This window comes from Orcinus orca, chromosome 3 (assembly GCF_937001465.1).
Source record: "Orcinus orca chromosome 3, mOrcOrc1.1, whole genome shotgun sequence".
NCBI classification, from domain to species: Eukaryota; Metazoa; Chordata; class Mammalia; order Artiodactyla; family Delphinidae; genus Orcinus; species Orcinus orca.
The window spans coordinates 92764480-92782209 of NC_064561.1; the positions used below are offsets into that span (position 1 = coordinate 92764480).

At 39.4% G+C, this 17730-nt stretch overlaps 1 protein-coding gene across 2 annotated transcripts in view; it reads right to left on the minus strand.

The window, feature by feature from the left end:
- Nucleotides 1–5102: 5102 nt before the first annotated feature.
- Nucleotides 5103–17730, minus strand: part of NREP (neuronal regeneration related protein) — a 30073-nt gene continuing 17445 nt past the window's right edge. For both annotated transcript variants that reach the window (XM_049707515.1, XM_033423781.2), the window contains exons 4-5: nt 11116–11193; nt 5103–6850 (exon numbers count right to left, since the gene is read on the minus strand). In XM_049707515.1, coding sequence (XP_049563472.1) covers nt 6725–6850; nt 11116–11193 — 204 coding nt within the window. In that variant the 3' untranslated portion in view covers nt 5103–6724. The remainder of the gene's footprint in view (nt 6851–11115; nt 11194–17730) is intronic.

The window sequence follows — 17730 nt, forward strand, 5'->3', positions numbered from 1 at the left end:
TTCGAAGCCCAGGAAGACCGATCTCTGAGATCTTTCTCCTGCCATTTCCCTGTGCAGTAGGGCCTCGGTGGACCATCCACTGACAGGTAGTCTGGATCTTTCTTTCCCTTTGCCATCAAAATTCATTCCTGCTGTGTTCCCTGGGAGTCTTGTTCCCTGCAGTGCACTAAATTCATGGCCAGCAAACTTCAAGGCTTCTTCATTCAGAAGAATAATGGGGGAATTCAGGCACTGGGGCTGGGTGAGAAGTATTTCTGGCCAAGAGTGAGTTCCTCAAAGCCCAGTGGATAGGTGGTTATCTAGCTCTAGCTCAGAGATCTTAAAACATTTTTATTCTAAAAAAAGAGAATCTTAATAGAGTATTTCCATCATGCAATTTTTAAGTTAATAGTAAAGGTTTTCATCGTAAATTTAAATACTTTCAAAGGTTATAATTTGGAGTATATTGTAAATGTTTCTGTTTTAACATAAAAGTTGAATTTCTTTCATAAATGTATACAATAAAATCCAAACACCGTGCAATTGATAATCCATAATTTTATTTTTAAAAACAAACAATTCTTTAACTTGCAGAAATTTGACGTTTCTTCATGAACTTAAATTTTTATTCCAGTTCCCTCTAAGAATCTTATATTAATAAATATTGATCACCCTATCACATTTATCTGCAATAAAAAAAGTATCTAAATTTTAAAACTTTTATCTTCTGTGACCATAAAACTGTAAGCATTAAAGAAATCTGTGTGGATGAATTAGCATTATTAGCAATTCACTACTAATTAAAACTACATGCATATATTATATTAATTATTAAACACAAAAATTGAAATTATAATGAAAATGCACCTCAATGAGACGATGAATTTTTTTGGTTAGTTCTAGTATCCGTGGATGGATATTACTTATTGCTAAAATGAGACAGGGGTTGTCATCAATTCTATTTCTTTTGTTTGTTTGTTTTTAAGCTATGAACTGTAGGAATTGAAAGTGTTTTATTATAGCAATGTAATTCAACTCTTTGATCTCCTTCCATGTTATATGCCAAAATTCATATAATGATCTATTATCAAAAAATATTTCTAATCTCCTGTCACCTGACAAGTTGATTAGGTCCTTATGCATTTTTCTTATAAGCAACGAATTGGAAAGCACCCTGACTTGCAAAGAGATTTCTTCTCGTCATTAGAATCTAATTCACTTTCTCAATTTCTGGGAAGAAAGATCTTTGCTACGATTTACCAAATGATTGTTAATTATGCTGTAATGCTTTCACCTAGACCCACCTTTTTAAATCCCATGTCATCAGAAATGAAAGGAAAACCAGATATATTACTAATTTCATTATACCTTTGCCAAAATAATGCTTTTGGATAAAATATTGTAATCTTATTTCTTCCCTTAACCATATTACTGTTACCTTGGAGTTGCAGATTCAGCCCATTTACGGAACATGTCCATCACAAACCTCATTGGCAGAGCCAGTCTTCACTGTTAGACCAATTAGTCATATCAGATTCACTTTCTGTCAGAAAAAAAAACTTTGACTTCATTTTTCAATTCAAATAGCTATTTTGAGGATTATTATAAAAATCAATGAGAATTAAAAGCATATCTTGTGAAATTGATCACTAAAACCAATCAGAATGAAAATGATATAGAGCTAATATAATTTATTGCATGCTTAAATAAGTTATAAAAACAAAATGATCCATACACTTTCTCAATCAAGAAGAATGACGAAAGGCATGATGTATCTCTAGTAAAACTGTGTGAGGTTACTGAATGCTGCTGACTGACTTTGGAGAATAAGTAAGAACTAGTGTAAAAATCAGAAACACCACAAATAATAGAAAGGTTCTAGGCTGCTAATCAGTCTAGCAGCACGTAATATTTTTTGTTGTTGTTATGAAAAAGATATTAAACATTTTATAAGACAGAATACGATGAGAATTGACTATAATTGAAACAAATATTTCATGCTATGCTTTGATACCACAGGTTTTTGATAATTTTATTAACGAATGCACATCAAGTCTGAAAGAATCCATATGAAAAGTTTTTATTCTTGAGTGTTATCCATTTTATCGTGTAAAAATTGAGTATTTTCAAAAGGCATCCTAATTGCATTGAAAATAATCAGCATTGCAAACCTATACTGCTTTAGCTGTTCTAAGTTACTTTCCTCCCAGGTAAGAAATATCCTAGGGATAAGCATGGAGAATAGTGGAAAAAAATTGCTTACAATTACATGAACAAGCCATTTTGGGTAGTTGATGTCTCCTACTGATTTTCTCTTTGCTTCACTCTCTCAGGACTCTCCCTCAAGTGCAAGGCATTCTTTGACAAGAGTCAGGAGGAGAAAGAGGAAAAAGCATTAAATAAAAATTGTCATTATTTCCATCACTCCACTTTACCAGTATTATCTGAGTTCTGAAAATCCAAATGAGTCCAAACACCTCACTTCCGTATTTTCTAATCTATCAGTTTGTGTGTATAAGAAGGGAAAGCCCAAAGCACTATGGGTTTATGATTAATCATTAAAGGAAACTTTCTCTTTGTTTGCCACATCTGGGGTTTTTGTGTCATATTAAGGCAATCTGTTATATTAAGAGTTGGGATGTATGAGACCTGTATCTTTTTTCATATAATGTGGGGAGAGGACTATTGTGAATACAGACTCATTCTCAGCAGAACAATCTTAGGAACACGTCTAGTTTGCATAGAGGATCTAGAAATGAGTTCCTTAAAACTATCCATGAGCATGTATGTACTCCCCGGAAAGACTTCACATACTCTGAGTTACACATACCCCGGCTTGAAAACCATGCATTTATCAGACCTGTATGTAGCCTAACCTAACCCAGTCCAAGATGTTATAGCTTGGGGATCTCAGTCACTGGAGGAGAGTAACTGAAAAGTTGAAGAGGGCCCAGAGGTGCAGAGGGAACTGCAGCAGCCCCTGTTTGAAAGGGACCAGTAATGAGGAGCCTCTGTTTCCAGTCTGGTGTTCACAGACATGCACGTGCTCCAGCTATCAAACAGAAATTAGAAGATCCCCTGGCTCTTTGTTGGTGCAAATAAGCACACCACCATCTTCTGAAACTAGAAGTTTCATATTGCAAACTCACAGGCCAACAGAGGGAGGCAGGTGATGTAAACGAACAACGCAGACGGGGTCTGAGATTAGCTGTGTGAGACTGGATAATGGAGGGGCCAGGCCTCACCAGAGATGGAGGCTGCTACTCAGCTTCCATTTTTCAAGGGAAGCCCAAAACCTGAATTTTCATGTGAAATCTTCCAGTTTGTAAATGTTGGCAATTAAATCAACACTTTTATAAAACACATTGCAGGCCAAACAGAACAAGTCTACAGGTCATATCTGGTCCGCGGTTGTTAGTTACCAATCTCTGTCCGCCCAAAGGCAACTGGGTGATATTTTTACCTCTAGAGAGAGAACAAAGCAGTCTTTAACTAAAGTTTGGGTCTCCCGCTCTGACTCCAGCTACTGCTCCAGTTTCTTAGCTCCAGCTCCGCTTCAGCAGTTTATTAACCCTGAACAAGTCGTAGCTGATTCACACGTGGGTCCTGCAAGTTTAGAGTGAAGTGCATGGTCAATTATCTAGTATTTCAAGCTTCATGGGGACGGAGGGAGTTGTCATCATCAAACCCAAGCCATTTAGTTGGATGGACTTTTAAACATCATTTATTTCAGTTTCCCTGTTTTTACAGCTTCCATTAACATTTTCTAAATATTCCTTTCAGGGCTGATAGCACTTGGATTAGTAAATAGTATTATAGTTCCTGGATGCTCTCCTCATTTGCCTTCAGTCTCTGGAGCTTCAAGGACTGTAAAACCTTCTTCAATCAAAGAAATATCTATAGGTCTGCTCTCAGCCATTCTCACTTCCAGCCCTTGGCCTACAATTACCCTGAGGTTTTAACTTCAGATGGTGTGCTGGTTTTCCAATGTGTCCACAAATTCTTTGATACTCCTCCCTTCAGGAGGTAGAGCTTAATTCCCTCCCTGTGAATGTGAGCTATACTTAGTGACTTGCTTCTAATGAATAGAATATGATGGATGATAGTGATTCTGAGAATAGGTCACAGGCATTATGGCTTGCTCCCAGCTCTCTCTTGAATTACTCACTGCGGGGGAAGCCAGAGGTCATAAGGACACTTGAGTGGCCCTGTGGAGAAGCCCATGCATGGGGGAACTGAGTTCTCCTGCCAAGAGCCATGTGAGCAAGCCACACTGGGAGCAGATTCTCCAGACCTGTTTAAGCCTTCAGATGACTGCAGCCTGCTCACCTCTTGACTGCAAACCCAGGACAGATCCTGTGCCATAAACACCAGCTCAACTGCTCCTGAATTCCTGACCAATGGAATCTGTGAGACAAGCAAATTTTGTTGTTCCAAGATGTCAAGTATGGCTGTAATTTGCTATGTGGCAATAGATTAACCCAGAGGGGCATAAAGCAACCCAGCCTACCGTCCTCCTGGCCTGGCCTCATCACCTTTCCTGTTCCAGTTTAACCAGGGCAAGAAGACAAGATGTAACTCCTCCCAGCTGTGATGTTAGCTTATCATTTGCTAGATTCCAGGTAGCTGGCTATATATGAATTCATGATTTAAAATCCTATCTCAAATTTTTATCCACTTACAAGTGGATAAAGCCTTTTGTCTTATATATTTGTACACTTTTGTGTGTGTGTGTGTAAATATTCCATGAAGCAGCAAGGTCAGGTATCTTTTGAGATGGGTAAAGAATACCACAGAGTAGGTCTTTATGGCAAGGGGTAAAAAAGAGTGTTTTGAGGTGTGTGGGAGTGCCCTGAAAGAGAAAAAATATAGAAATAAAAGGGTTTCGGTTTAATTCTCCTTTGTACCCAGAGGCAGCTCTGCAAATACCATCCTAATGAGCCACTGCCTAGCCCCTAATCTCATAAAACCCTCAGAAGGGAAAATGCATGAAAGGCAGAGCTGATTCTATCTCTTTTGATATTTGTCCTTGGGTCTACTTTTGGGGCTCTGAGAGCACATGAATTAACATGAACAAGTGAAAGCATTCAAAAGTAGGCCTTTCCAATGACGAGCCAAGCCAGTTACCATACAGCTTGCATATTTATTGAATACTACTAAAATAGCTAAAATACATTGGGTACTTGTTGTGAGTGCATCAGTAAAGATCACATTGCTACAAAAGCCTGCATATTCAGCAGTACACAACTGCAACTCTACGGAAATGCCACAGATGCAGAATACTGTTTTCTTGCTCTATTTACACAGCGGATATACCTATTCTAACAAAGGAGGGAGGGGGGTAAATGCACAGGAAACTCAGGCCAATGGGGGAGCGAGAAGAGAACGAAGAAGTGCAGTGCATGCGTCGGTTGATGTGTAACAGTCAGAAGCGGGACAGTTCAGAACAAAGCCTGCCCTGTCAAAGGAAGAGCTAAAAGACAGTTATATAAAAATTAAGGTGGGCTTTCAGACTGGCTAACACAACAACATTCCATGAGTGGATGGTATTGTCTGATTGTATTTTTGTTTATCCATTTCATTGGGAGCAAGGACAAAAATGTAAAATCTACACCTTGCTTATCAGAACTGCCGAAAGAGAGTGCTCTGCCTTTAAAAAAAAAAAAAATTTGTAAAAACATTTTTTTCCAACCTAATTTTTGGGAAAGGTCTAATTTTCATGTTCCTACTGAGATGTCAGTTTTTTAGATTTTTTTCAGAGGGCATTTGTTAAAAAAAAAAAGTTTGCCCTTTCTTCCCCAAATATTCTTTCAAATGAAAAGAACCAAAAGAGACACCTAAAAATGCCTGTCAAATTATTGCTTTTCGTTCTCTAAGTGAGGCAGGCGAGGCTATGGAAAGGAAGAGATTTGGTAAGGAAATTACAGTTTTGTGATTGCTCCCGCTACAGTGACTGCGTGTCCAGGAGTGCCAGCCCATGAGACATGGGTCTCTACCGCTCTGTGGTGGCACTCACTCAACCTACAACGCTGAAGAAGAAAGCCACACTGAAGACACAAGGAGAACAAGTCAATCCAGTCTAGAGAACAACATTCGGGGAAACAGAGTACCAACACCTTCTTAGAACATGAAAATAAAAAATAACTCCATCAGAGCTACCTTGCCAAGGAGCATGTTGAAAGTCCAAAATAGCACCATTCATCAGTGTCTCAGGTCCTGTGGCAGCATCTCGATCACTTACCACAAGGAAACAATGAGTTTCAAACTACTTCTATACATCGAAAGAGTACATGGATAAAATATAGAGATATACAGACAATTGATGAACATAAACTACTAGGCTTGTTACATCTAAATGAAAAAAAAAAAAAAAATGGGGACTCTCAGCCTCTGCAAGAAGCAGTCGGGAGCTGTGTGAGTGAAAAGGCAGAAGTGGACCGGTTGTGTGAGAGCAGAGGGGGTTTGAGTTGTGGAAGACATCGTCGTAGCAAACCAGGCCTGAAGGCCCACCTGTAAGGGTTGTAAACGTGGATTCACAGTGTGAAATTCTGAGCGTTTTCACTTGAGTCAGAATGATTAAAAACTGGTTTGATGATACCTATTTGTCCACTGTAATTCTCTAAAGCAAGGCTCAGAGTCCCATAGTTTCTTCTTATACTTGATGATTTACACAGAAAAAAATCCCATATATGATACCATGACCTCATCAATACCCATACACCATGTGTAATACAAATGGAGGTGATTAAAAAGAGAGGAGGTAACTGATTCCCGGGGAGTGGAGCTCACTGCTGCCAAGTGGATGCAGGGAGGCAGCCTCGGTCTGGCCATCCTTCTTGCGGCTCACTTCCTTTGGGACAGGAAGTCTTCCCTGAAGAGCACACAGACAGACACACACAGAAAAGAGACACACTGAGTCACGCTCCTAAAACCATTTGAAAACTTTTGCTTCTCTCTCCCGCCTTTTATCCCTGAACTCCTGGTGTTTTGCAGAGCTTACATATTAAACACAGTTCACCTGAATGTAAATATTAGGTCTGTCGGGGCATGAAGTAATTAAACACTAGCTGCCGTGGCTGCAGTGGCATCAAGCACATCCCTAATGGCTGGGCCCAGCCATGCAGGAGACAGCACTCCCCAGAGTCAGGTTCCTGAAGACAGTTTCCAGGACCCGATAGGACCCCCGACAAAAGACTGGGTGAGAGGTGTTCCTAGGAGTGCTAACACTTTTTTTAAAGAGTTCAGCGGCCGTGGTGGGGATACTTGTTTTCTAATACATAATAAAAATATTTAAAGCATGCCACAACTGCACAAATGTAATTTATGTACAGTTTATTCTAGAAGCAACTGGGACAGTCCCTATGGGCCTTATAGTAAGAACCAGAAGTGGGTACCAAAGGCAGGGGAGTGTCTGGGAGGGAAATCATGTGGGCTGGGGGTGGGAAGGTGGCAGCTGCAGAAAAGAGGAAACTAGTGGGAAACCAAGGCCAGAAGAGAGTGAGATTCAGCTAGATTGGACTGACTGGGGCTCTTCTAGTCTCTCCTCACGATCCTGATGAGTGAGGGTTTCGTGGTTCTGACTAGGAGAATCCAAACGCACTGTGACTGATGATCCTTTGAGTACCCACGGGGAGAAGCTCCCCATCACAACCAAACAGCAAGAGGACAGGACAATGAAGCCCATTTGCCCAAACGATGATGCAAAATAAAGGTCTTATCACAACTAGACTTTATGCCTCATTCAGAAATGAATACAGTGAACATTTGACAAGAGTCTCTTTTAGCCTAACACTTAATTACTGGAGTTGTCTCAAAAAAAATTATCCACTATGGTTTTAAAAGATCTGTTTTTTTTTTCTTTTCCTTTTTGTTCAGGTTACATGTTCTAACAGGATAGTTATAATAAGCCAATTTGACTGAATATAAGTACTTGGGTTAAAGTGATAATCTTGCTTTGTGATCTGAAAATTACTTTATTCAAATTTTTTAAATTCAGAAGTCAGGGACTTCCAAGCAACTTGAAACCAAATAAATGTTTTCAGCAGCCACCAGCGTGAACTAAATGTAACAGATAATTCAACTTTAAGAAGTCTTATTTACTGTATAGGGTTCCCATATTAAACATCTGTTATACCTAAATATGTTTAAAAAATCTCAGACTTTGAGAGCATGTAACATTTTTAGAACGTATATGAAATCCACTCAGTACGTACTTTAATGCTCCAGTCTTAGTTTGTGATTTAGAGGTTGTTTTGGTATCATTAAATACCAACAGAACCAAACCAGAAAATTAAATTAAAATATAATTCATCATTTACACACACTTAAGGATCTAGATAAATATCCAAAAGCATTGTATTGGGCAGTTCCCTTCACTTGTGAAAATAATTTCAATCTTGAGATTTTGGCATGCAATCCCACTACTTAAAAAAAGAAATCCACTGTAATCCTGATGTCTTTAATGTCTGTTTCTCCTCCCCTATCAACCAGTTAGCATCATGGTTCAGGATATGACAAGCTTAAGTTTTGGGCAAATGAAGAATTCAATGGCTGTTAACTGTCATAGGCCTAGAAAGGGAAATCAAAGTTCATAACACATTTCACTCAACAGCTATACTCTTTGCATGGCTGGCCTTAACACTGCCTCCTTCAGACTTACTGTGAAGTGAATATATAGAACATCAGTTGGTCCTTATATAAGTCTCAGTTTTACTAATCTCTTATCTCCATAAAAAAATATACAACAAAATGAAATAAAGAGCTGGGTGGGATCTGGGTAACTGGGAAAGAAGTCCTTTCAGGAAAAAAAATGTGAAGGAGATTATTTCAGATTTGAATTTATCACGTTTACTATTTTTTTCTCTTTCAAGGACCCAAAATGTTCACGCATGTCTTCCCTTCATTATTCATGTTTTGTGTGCCTACTATATGGATTGAGCACTCTATTAGATTTTAAGTCAACGGAGACAAAAGCAGTCCCTCCAGCCTGCCCTTAATTAATTTGCTGTATGGGAGACACCTAAATAACTGGAGGATAACAAGGCAGTAGTGGTAAACCATGCAGGGAGTTCTGCTACGAGGCACCCTGGGGAGCTCCTGGGGAGATAAAGTTCTGTGTATACTCCCTTTGGAGGCTGGAATTTACTAGATTTCAGTCCCTACCTCCTGTCCTTCATTAACAACAAAAAAAGATATTTCTGCCCCCATTAAAGGAATTTCAAGCTTCTGCAGCAAGGGGAGGAGGTAATTTGAAGAGGAGACACAAAGATGTCTTACTCCCCACAAGTAAGGCCTTGCAAGAATTCATACACACAGTGTCATATCTTCCTCTATCATCCACCATATAATGGTCCCTACAGGACTGAGGAACTTGAGTAATCCAGAAGGCTGGAGGAGGGGATGTGCTCCTAGACGTCCCTTCGCTGATGTACCTCATGTAGGATGGCCCTCTCTGCTCATGACTGTTAGTACATGAATCCCCCAGTTACTCAATAATGTGCTTTGGGCCAAGTAAGCCAAGATTGTTTTCCATATGATTATGCAAAGACGTGCTTTTCCAGAAGGCAACAGCTAGAAAAAGGACAAATATATTATGCTTGAAATACTATTCATACATTTAGAGAGGAAAGAACTCAAAATAACAGAAGACCTGAATTCCAGGATCCACTATGCCAGCCCCCTGGAGCATACCTCAATGCAGGGAAGGCCTAGGACACAGACTGGCCTTCCAAGAGGAAAGGGAGGCACTGTTGACCTCACTGAGGAACTTGCCCAGTCTACCCCTCTGGTTGATACCACCAGTATCAAAGAGAGGACCTCTGGATGCCTCAATGGGGCAGGAATTAATGAAAAGACTATACTCTCCCCCTTCTCTTCCATAATCACATCTTCCTCTCAGCTACTCAGGGGAATTATGCCTTGAGGTGGCCCAGTAAAGAATGTCTAGACTATACGGCGCCCCCGGTGGTGTGGTCCTGCTGAGGAGGTGGGGTGTGGGTGTGTTTTAAGTAAAGCTCCAGTATTTTAGCGCAGCTCCACTCCAACTCTACAAGATCAGAGCAACTCTAGGTCAGGCAGGGCCCAAATCATTTGGTTCACCCACTTTGCTGCCAATGATTTCAACCTTGACCTTCAGAAATTCTCTGAAAGATTAAAAGTGATTTAGAACTGTTTTCTTCCAGTGCAAACTGCCAGTAGACATAATCTCTTTAACTAATGTCTGCCTGTTAATAAAAGATAAGAAATTGCTGAAACCATTAAGGGTAAGTAAGATAGTTTCCCAAAGTTGAAATGACAGTAGTAGCTGGGGAGTCCTCTCCATTGGTCAATTACACTTAAGAAATTTTTAAATGGAAATTTTATTTTCAATGGACTCTATTTTTTTTTTTTAATTGCAAAATCAATTGGTCAGTGGTAAAAAGTACAGTCCTCCTTGCTTAAGGTCAAATTGATATTTACCCTAACGGGAAAGTCCAAAGGTATCTACAGTAAAAACTGGTAAATGTTTTTGTTGTTGTTGTTGCTGTTTTGAAATGCTGCTAAAATCTAAAATGTAAATTTTACAAATTTTCTTAAGGCAGAGAATTGTCACGCCTTAAGATGTCTGAACAATGAAAGCATGTTTATAGAAAATATTTTTAGGCTAAAAATTATAAGAAAAAATATAACAGCTTTTTTATATTCTTTCTGTTTTGTTTCATGGGTAATCTTATCAGATAGTCAGGTATTATTACCAGACAAAACTGTCACCATCTTATAATCTTAAGATAACTTTTAGTTAGATATCTTCATATTTGAGTTTATCCACCCAGGAATGGAACGAACAAAATAAAAACCTGCAAAAGGTACATTTGACAAATTGGTTCCATGATTCTTAAATGAAAATTTGCTTTGGACTTTGGACTTGTCAAGAAAGAAAGATAGTATGAACTGTAAGAGTCACAGGACTTTAGGATATTCTTTTTCTTTTTGTAGTATATGTTATTTCCAAGGTCATAATAGTATCAGGTTAATGGATTCTTATAGTAGACAATAATGAGTATTAAAATTAGAAATAATTGGGTTTTGAAATTGTTTCTAAATGGAAAAGAACCAAAAACCAAAAAACCTTAACAAAATGTCAGCTAGAGATCTTACCTTAGGAAGCCTTCCCTCCATTTCCTTGTTTGGAAATGGTTCTTGACTGACCCAGACAGAAAGCTCTGGGTAAGAAACCTAGAGAGATATAAAAGTACACACATTCAGATTAAAAACTGGATCCACTCTGAAACCACTTGGGAACAGCTTAATGAGCTCAATTCCCCTCAATGGTCACTTATTTGCCAATTGCAACTTAGAGTGCTGGGGAAGCCCGTCAGTTCTTCAGACTGTCAGTGTGCTTCTGAATGTACACTGCACTCAGGAGAGTTTTAGCTCAATGTCTTCCAAGACCAAGTCCAGCAGAGCAGAGATATCAATCAGTGCTATCTTTTAGCATGCAAAGTGGTAGCTTCGTGGCTTACTGCCTGAGCAAACGAAGGCACTGGGGAGGCCTAATTTTCAAAGCAACCTGTGATAAGCATCCTTGCAAAACTCCATGTTTATGAGATAAATGTGTCATGTACCCACCAAACACTGTTAAATCCTGATTCATTTATTAGAAGGCTCAATTATGCACAAAACATATGGAGGAAAGGAAGAAGCAGCCTGCATCCTCCCCAGATCCACATGTCCGCTGACAACATACTCTGCCCAGCTACCTGAAAGTAGCCAAGTGTCTCAGAGAGGGGCAGGGCAGGGGACTGGTGGCATCGCCATGAATGATTCAGAGAACGCTAGCTGTTGCATATGGGGGTGGGGCAGGGGTGGGACGAGGTGGAGAGAGTGAGTCCCACTGAGCAACTCTTCTTTCAATATTAAAAAGGGTTATGACGATCCTAAGAAGGTTGCTGACTAGCTGTTCTCCATCTCTGGTAAAGGCAGGAGAGGGGATAAGGACTTAAATTACAACTACAGATTTAGGTCAGCTGTAAGGAAGAACTTGGCATAAGAATTGTTAAATTACTAAAAGAATTTAGAGAGGAAAACTGTGAAATCTTCTTTAAGAAATTTAGAAACCGAATCCAACAACCATCTGTCAGGGCTAATTTACATTTGATACAGCCCTGCTTGAAGGGAGGGGAGAAAATTAGGTAAGATTCCCTCCAGATCTGATTCTCTAGATGCTGTAAATGAGCTTCACATTTAATAAATAATATTAAGAATTACACCTCATTAATTGGTTAACAGACTTGTATGTCTTTTTTTGTTTATGTTTGAAAGCACTAGATGTGGTAGCCTAATCATCGGGCTGACTGCAATGTTTTCAATGTCCCCATCAGTCACTTCGGTCAGGGGGTCTGAGGCACAAAATGTGACGGCTGTGCCTGTTTTGTGGGAGAGTCTAACAGAAACTATCTTTGCTCAACCCCAGGGACATTTATGGCACATCCCACTGTACGAAGCAATCTTACATGCATTACCTAATTTATCCTGAAGGTAGGTTGTAAATAGGTCTTATCATTACAGAGAAGAGGAAACTGAAACTCAGAAAGGTCACATGACTTGCCCAAAGTCACACAGTGTAGGATAGGACTCAAACTCAAGCCAGGCTCCCAGGTTCTGAAGCTGGGTTCTTTCCGCCATCCTGATGCCCTCGAATTATCCCAGAATGCAAATTGCCTACCACCTCTCTTTCAAAATTACACCAGTCCACAGCCACCACACACATTTAGGTCTTAAATATTTGAGAGCTCATGCTGCAAGAACTGGGCCTGTTTTCTGACTTCGGACGGGGTCTGCTTTCTGGGCCATGCGGTTCCCCCAACCCCAAACTCCTGCCTCTTGCTCAGCTTTCCCTGCTCTGCTCAGTTCCTTCTAGGAGAATGCCACCATCTGCCTTGTCTGGGACAAACAGCCACCACTGACATTCCCCTGAACCAGGAATGGGTGAAAAGAACAAAACTGCCATCTTAGATACACAAGCTTTGTTTAAGGCTTAAAAGAAAGTTACAGCACACAGAATCCCACTTTGGGAAATTATAGGAGATCTCAAATTGGGACCTACTGTAAATTCACTCAAATAAATAGATAAAAGACGATGACATCTCTACATTACTGCTTTTCAAGGCGTGCTTTAAGTATAATTAAAAACATGACACGTATCAGCAAGAAATAATACTCTACTGTAAACCAAAAACATTGATAGAAATACATGTAGAAACATAGTAGACACATGGATGCAATGAAAAGCAAAATCAAGTAAATGTTGTATCTGTTTTCTTATGCTTTTTTATGATATTCTACTTTAACAAAATGACACTACATTAGCATTTAACTTCTAGGTCCAAAACATGAATACTGAAGCCACCCAAGTCTGATCTGTAGGGAAAAATAGCTTACCCCTCAGAAATTATTATACTTACTGTTACAATACTTATTACAAGTTTTTTTTCCAAGAACTTTCCTTTTTTTAAAGAAAAACAGCCAGCGACTGTATGCCAATGAGTATCTGCCGGCAAATCCATGACTAAGGAAAGTTCCTTCCCTACTTCAAATTTGTTCTTTTGAAACATATTAATTTAGCTACAGATTGACCAAGGGCATTTCTAATTAGGCATTTTCTTAGTGTGTGAATCATAAAGTAATCAGTGTATATGTTAGGAAAAATAAATGTCACTTTGGCCTTGTGGTAAATTCATCTTGTCTCCTTCTGAGTCAGAATTTTAAGCCCAAAATGGCAGGGACATATAAGAATCTCAATTACATTCTTAACACCTGTCTGGCTGGTCTCTAAGAACTCAGTATATCCCTGGACACAGAATCTAAAGGGGAGTAGTTAAACTTTTATTTTTTGGTTTGGGGAAAAGGTGGTAGATTATTAGAAATATATGCTACCTACATTACAGCTTTGTTCATTCCTATACCTGTGGTGTTTTGAAGACTCTTAACATGAAGGACTTGAGGAAAAAAATCAATGACAATCATTATCCTTACTCTCAAATAACTTAGAATACGTTTGTCCATGCGGGCATTCACCATGAGTTTGTGAAATACCAGCAGCGTGCTGCACACAGAAAGACTCTGGATATCACAAGAAGAGAAATAGAGTTCCTGACTCCTAGGAACTCAAATCAAGGGGCAGGGGAGGCAAACAGCAGGGGCGATAGATGCTCTAAAAGATCATTTTAAAGCATGTGCTATGGGCTGAACTGTGTTTCCCCCAAAATCCAAATGTGAAGTCCTAACCCCCAATACTTCAGAATGTAACTGTATTTGGAGATAGGGTAATAAAGAGGTAATTAAGTTAAAATGTGATCATATGGGTGGGCCCTAATCCATTATGACTGGTGTACCTATAAGAGGAAGAAATCAGGACACATCTACACAGAGGGAAGACCATGTGAAGACACAGGGAGAAGACAGCCATCTACAAGTCAAGGTGAGAGGCCTCAGAAGAAACCAACCCTGCTGACACTTTGACCTCAGATCTCGAGACTCCAGAATTGTGAGAAAATAAATTTCTGTTGTTTAAGCCACCTAGTCTGGGGTACTCTGTTTTGACAGCCCTAGGAAACTAACACAGTGTGTTTTAAGTGCAATTTTTAAAAATGTATAGGTTATGTCAACTGTAATAGAGGTTGGAATATCCATCAACAGATTTAAAAAAAACAAACAAAATCAACATTTAGCAAGACATCCACTAGTGCTGTCAAGAGAGGAAGTAAGGGTGGCAGCGAGGGATCTAGGAGGGTATGTGATGGCTGCCAGATGCAAGCCAAGGAAGACAGAAGGCTGAGGGGTAAGGATGTAATGAACTCTGTGGGGGGAGGCGCCTCCATGGCCAGATCTCGCTACAGCTCTCAGTGGCCACAATAGTAACGACACAGATGCAACCCCACAGGCTGCTTCTTACCTAGTTCAGAATATCAGAAGCTGACAATGATCCTGTGATAGAGGCTTCTGAGTGCTGATAATATGTGGGTCAGAAAAGAAGGTAAGTTGATCTATCTTTCCAGAGAGCATCTGTGCTTGCTGGACGCCAAAGCTGTTCATTCTTCTTGGTATTAGTCAACTGATGCTCCGAAAGTGGACACATGGTTTAAATTGTATCCCTTGCATTCAGGTTTCTGGATTCAAGTTTGTGTTTTTCATGAAGACCGGTTAAACTAACTTTTCCTCTCTTAAACTTCACCAAGTTCTCTCTTGGTGGTGGTGGTGGTGTGAGCACCTCAGAAATGTAAGCACATGGGAATCCCTCACAACTGTTGTTTTATTAAACAAGTAAACCAAAGTTTGTCTTAGTCTTCACAAGAGAAGTGTGTTCTCTTAAAACTGTCTTCCATATATAAAATAAACAACTGTTTGTTTTTGCTCAAGTAAAATCCTCAAACCCTCTCGAATACTGCTCTTCCAGATGTCAGGAATCAGAGAAGCAAGCTATAGCCTCAGCAATTAAGAAAACATCAGTATTTGTGAAAATACAGAGGGGATGAAATATTTTAATGTTTCAAATTGGAGAACATGCAAAGGTTTTGCTTGAATTCGGGGGAAGGTTGAGTGTTTATGCTCATTGAATATGTTAGTCAATGCGTCTTTTTCTATAATGCCACATTTATCTCATTGATGACTATGTTTAGAAACAACAGAACATGAAGAATCATGTTGGTTTAAATACACTAATCATGATAGATATGTATTTAGATATCCATGAGCAATTCTTAGTTAAAACCAATTTTTTTTGCTTTCAAGTATACTTTATATATTTTAACCCACTAATATAGTTTTATGGAGAAAAGGTACTATTTCTTCCTCATTCCCTTAAATGTATTTGATGGTTGGGCATTTAAGTTTCAATTGTCTATCACTGCATACAAGTTTAGAAGAAAATGCTCATGGTTTTTCCCTTTTGTAATCTTTATTTCCTTCTTTCTTTCCAGGCTTGTTTTATTCTCAGGGCAATGCATAGTGAAAAATAACTTCATTTTTTAAAGTCTATAAGACAATTAGCTTGCAATGATTATTGCCAAATTAGAAAAATAAAATGTGGAGGAATCAGAGACCACTCAGGCAAGGTACCCTGGCCCCTCAAAATGCCAACTAGATTATCATTCAAATTATTTTTTCTAACCTCTCAAGCTTTTCATGGCAAAACTTGCTATTTATTTTCCAACAGTATAGTCCACATACAGAATCAATCTAATTGACATGCTTCCTATCACTTCTACGAAACTGCATGTAAATTTTGAACTATATCTATTTAGTACCTGTTTCTAAATTCGTATTTTCCCCTGCTCATTTACTGTCTTTATCAATATTTCTTTGGGGAGACTGTTATATGAGAACAATCTTCAAAGCAGGGTCATGGCTTTATTCGGAGCCTAAATATACCACAGACATATATGCTGCTTATTTCGCTGGTTAACGTAATTTCTCAGAAACCTGCTATGAAGATGTTGCATGGCTTGCTTGTTAATGACCATAATTATAATATTATTTTCTACCCTTAGTGGGATTCTATGTGCTTAAACAATGGCCTTTTTATGACTTACCAAGGATAGGTGCCCACCCCCAGCAATTAGGAGAGGGAACTAGAGTGGCAGATGTCCAACCTGCATAATTAATTCTTTGAGCAGCAAAGGAGTATATTTTATCATCTCTCTGCCAATGTGTGTGTGTGTGTGTGTGTGTGTGTGTGCACGCGCGCGTGGAGCCAAGTTCTATTCTGCCTAATTGGCTGGGAGGTTGTGAAACCCAGTACTGTAATACAAGGAGAATTTATGTGCACATACATGCTCTTCATTTCTGCAAATACCCTTTGAAGTGGTGCTATTAAGAATCTCCCTCAAAAGTCAGTCTTCTCCCAGGTGTTACTGGTCATGGGAGAGGGCAGAATGTAAACTGAAACCATAAATGAGTTACAAGGTCATTTTCTCTGAACAGCATTACATCAAAGATTAGATGGTGCCAAAAGATGATGCACTGAGCTGTCTCTCTAGAGACCTACTCTTAGAGATCTGCCTAACCCTGTGAATGCTGCTTGGAGATGGAGTACACAGTGGGGGAAATGACCTGCAATTAGAAGACCAAAAGATAAATATGCAGAACACTGGGTCATTCAGATAGAGTACGTCACCTCTGCAGATTCTGGAAAGTAAAATAAAAGTGTTAGTTGGTCCCTAAGTTGGCCAACATTCTGGTTCGAGAACTAAGTGAAACATGCAGCGACCTAACTTAAATACACACACACACACACACACACACACACAGGAGCTGGCTGTGGTAACAATGGGTAATCACAGAGAAAGACTTACAAACACCTGACTGTTGCACTCAACCACAAATGCCCTCCTGCTAGAAAGGAAGGCATGGCCTTTTAGGGCACTGCTTTATTACAACACTTGCTGACACTCCCGGTTTTTCCATGGCCTGGTAAGTTCTTAATCTGTAGAAATGAGGGTGGGAGAGACAACCGGGTTCATGGCTCACAAACTGGTTAAGCCCACTGGTATTAACTTTGCTTTGGGTGCGTATGTTTACTATGGGCACAGAAAATGTCCACATTTTATTACTATTATGCAGCAGATTATGCTACTGCCCGTGATTACAGGTCAGGCAGGCAAAGGATTCATATCTCTTTACTTTGTGAGTTGGGGTGTTTGAAACAAGCTGTGTAGAGTTTAATAGTGGAATCCTCTAGATTCCCTCTGCTGGTTGTGAAGCCATCTTGAGAGG